At 33.4% G+C, this 2500-nt stretch overlaps 1 protein-coding gene across 1 annotated transcript in view; it reads left to right on the plus strand.

The window, feature by feature from the left end:
* Positions 1-605, plus strand: part of LOC125028181 (ribosomal RNA processing protein 1 homolog A-like) — a 9724-nt gene extending 9119 nt beyond the window's left edge. The window contains exons 4-5 of the mRNA XM_047617564.1: positions 137-382; positions 551-605. Of these exons, the coding sequence (XP_047473520.1) occupies positions 137-382; positions 551-574 (270 nt within the window). The 3' untranslated portion in view covers positions 575-605. The remainder of the gene's footprint in view (positions 1-136; positions 383-550) is intronic.
* The last annotated feature ends 1895 nt before the right edge of the window (positions 606-2500 follow it).

Genomic DNA, 2500 nt, shown 5'->3' on the forward strand with positions numbered 1-2500 from the left:
GTAAGCTATTGAAGGCACACCTTACAGTATTTTATATGTGTACCTGCACCATGTGTTTAAGCTTTTAGTCAGTGACAATGCTTCACAGACTAAGTATTGTACATCACATGTACATAATATTCTCATTCTCTTCCAGTTTGTGAGACGAATCCTGAGACAAATATTGGTGCAACTTAGTTTATGCAACTGGAATATAAACCGTGTCTCAGAGATCGCAAATATCATTGGGACAACTGTTCTTGTGCCAGATGACCATAAACACATCACACCTCTAGGGCTGAAATTGCACATGTCAGACATCATTTTGGAGGAGCTGGCCAAGATAGGTCGTGAAGATATCAAAAATAAGGCTTTGCTTGAAATTTTAAAACCTTTTTTAAAGGTAGGTAAAAAAAAGTTATATGTAGTTTTCTTCCTCCTTCACTATCTACTCCTCGATCAATCTTAAAATTTGGTTTTATGTCTATTTTCAAAATAATGTCCTTTAATTTTTTTTTTTTTTTTTTTTTTTTTTTTTTTTTTTTTTTTTTTTTTTTTTTTTTTTTTACAGGTCTTAGCCTTGACAAAGGGATAAACTTATTTTGAAGATGTCAGAAAAATCTCCCCACTTTCGTCAGAGTGATAAAGGAATAGTCAACTGAAAAAATTCTTGAATATAAACTATAAATGACCGGCGGGAGGAGAAGAAAAAGAACATAAAATATCGAGGGAAAAAGAAAAGCCAAAAGGGGATAGGAGAAAATTAAGTTTATTCTGCTTTTTAACCCTTTTTGCCCGGTTTTTTTACCATATGAAATTTCCTAGGATTAGTCTTTCCATGAATTCATTTTCCATCCCCTTAAAACCATTTGGTGGCTGATTTTTGTAAATAACAAAAAATAATGCCAAATTACATAAATTAGTTTGGGTACTTCACTTTTCCCATGCAATGACCAAAAATTTTAAATTTGCCCTTGTGTTTTTTTTTTTTTTTTTCCCCCATACAAAAATCCCCTTTTTATGCTTCCCCCTTTTGGGGACTGTCGACCCAACGGGGGCATGGAGTGTTCTCCCAAGCTCCGGGTCAACTAGGGTGAGATATGGGGGTTGACCTTTGTTACTTCCAAAAATTTTCCTATTCCCTTGTGTAAATTTTTGGGACTTTGGAAAGAAAATGCCCAAAAAATTTTTAAAAAAAATAATTTGATTCACAACTACATACACCACTTCCCCTTATTACACAATAATGCATCCATAAAACCTATAATCCTGGGGGCCCTTCACTAATACAAAGTTTGCAAAAATAAAAGCTCACAAAATTTTTGTTGTGGGGGTTTTGTTTTCTTTTAATATATTATTACATATCGATACATTACTATACATATAGATACTTTTATACATAACTTACATATATAACATATCATTACATATAAAGCATATTTTATATTATATATAATTTTATATATATATTAATATATATTTATAAATATAATTTTTTTTATCCCCACCCCCTAACACAAACCAACACACTCATATATGATTTTTAAAATTGTGTTTTTTTATATATATAAATTTTTTAATTTTTTTATATAATTACAATATATATAAAAATATATATAATATATTTTATAATTTTTGTTGTGGTGTGTTTTATTGTTTTTTCCTTTGGGTTAATTCTCCAATACCAGTTACTACTGCCCATCTCGCCTGTCACCCTTTTCTTTGATTTTCAAAAATTTTCTTTTCTTATTATTATCCCCTTTTCTTTTGATCCAAAAAAAAATTTCGATATCTCAAGATTTCTCTCTCTCTTCTCTCTCTCTCTTCTCTCTCCCTTCTTCTCTCTCTCTCTTTCCCCCTCTCTCTCTCTCCTCTCTCTCTCTCTCTCTTCTCTCTCTCTCTCTCTCCTCTCTCTCTCTTCCTTTTAAAAAAAAAATTGTTTCTTTTCTATTTTTAGAGTATCAGTATTCATCACTTTAAATCTTTGCTGATGCACATAATAGAAAATACCTAATTTCAGAATTTCTCACATACTTTTTGAAAGAATCATCTTTTTTCAAGAGAAACATCACATATTTTTTCAGACAAAGGGAAAGTTCTCTCTCTTCTCCTTTCTTCTTTTTCTCCTTTTCTCTCTTTTTGTTCTTCTCTCCTTCTCTTTCGTTCTCTCTCTTTTCTCTCTCTTTTTTCCTCTCCTCCTCTCTCTCCTCCTCTCTCCTCTCCCCTCTCTTTTCTCCCTCCCCTCTTCTTCTCTCTTCTCCTCTCTCTCTCTCTCTCTCTCCTTCCCTTCTTTTTTTCATTCTCTTCCCTCTCTCTTTCTTCTCTCTTCTCTCTCCCCTCTCTCTTCTCTCTCTCTCTCTCTCTCTCTCCTCCTTCCTTCTCTCTCTCTCTCTCTCTCTCCTCCCCTCCTCTCTCTCTCCTCTTTCTTTTCTCTTCCTCTCTCTTTTCTTCTCTCTCTCTCTCTTCTCTCTCTTCTCTCCCTTTCCCCCTTTTTTTCTCTCTCTTTCCTTTCTCTCTCTTC

This window comes from Penaeus chinensis, chromosome 8 (genome assembly GCF_019202785.1).
Source record: "Penaeus chinensis breed Huanghai No. 1 chromosome 8, ASM1920278v2, whole genome shotgun sequence".
NCBI classification, from domain to species: Eukaryota; Metazoa; Arthropoda; class Malacostraca; order Decapoda; family Penaeidae; genus Penaeus; species Penaeus chinensis.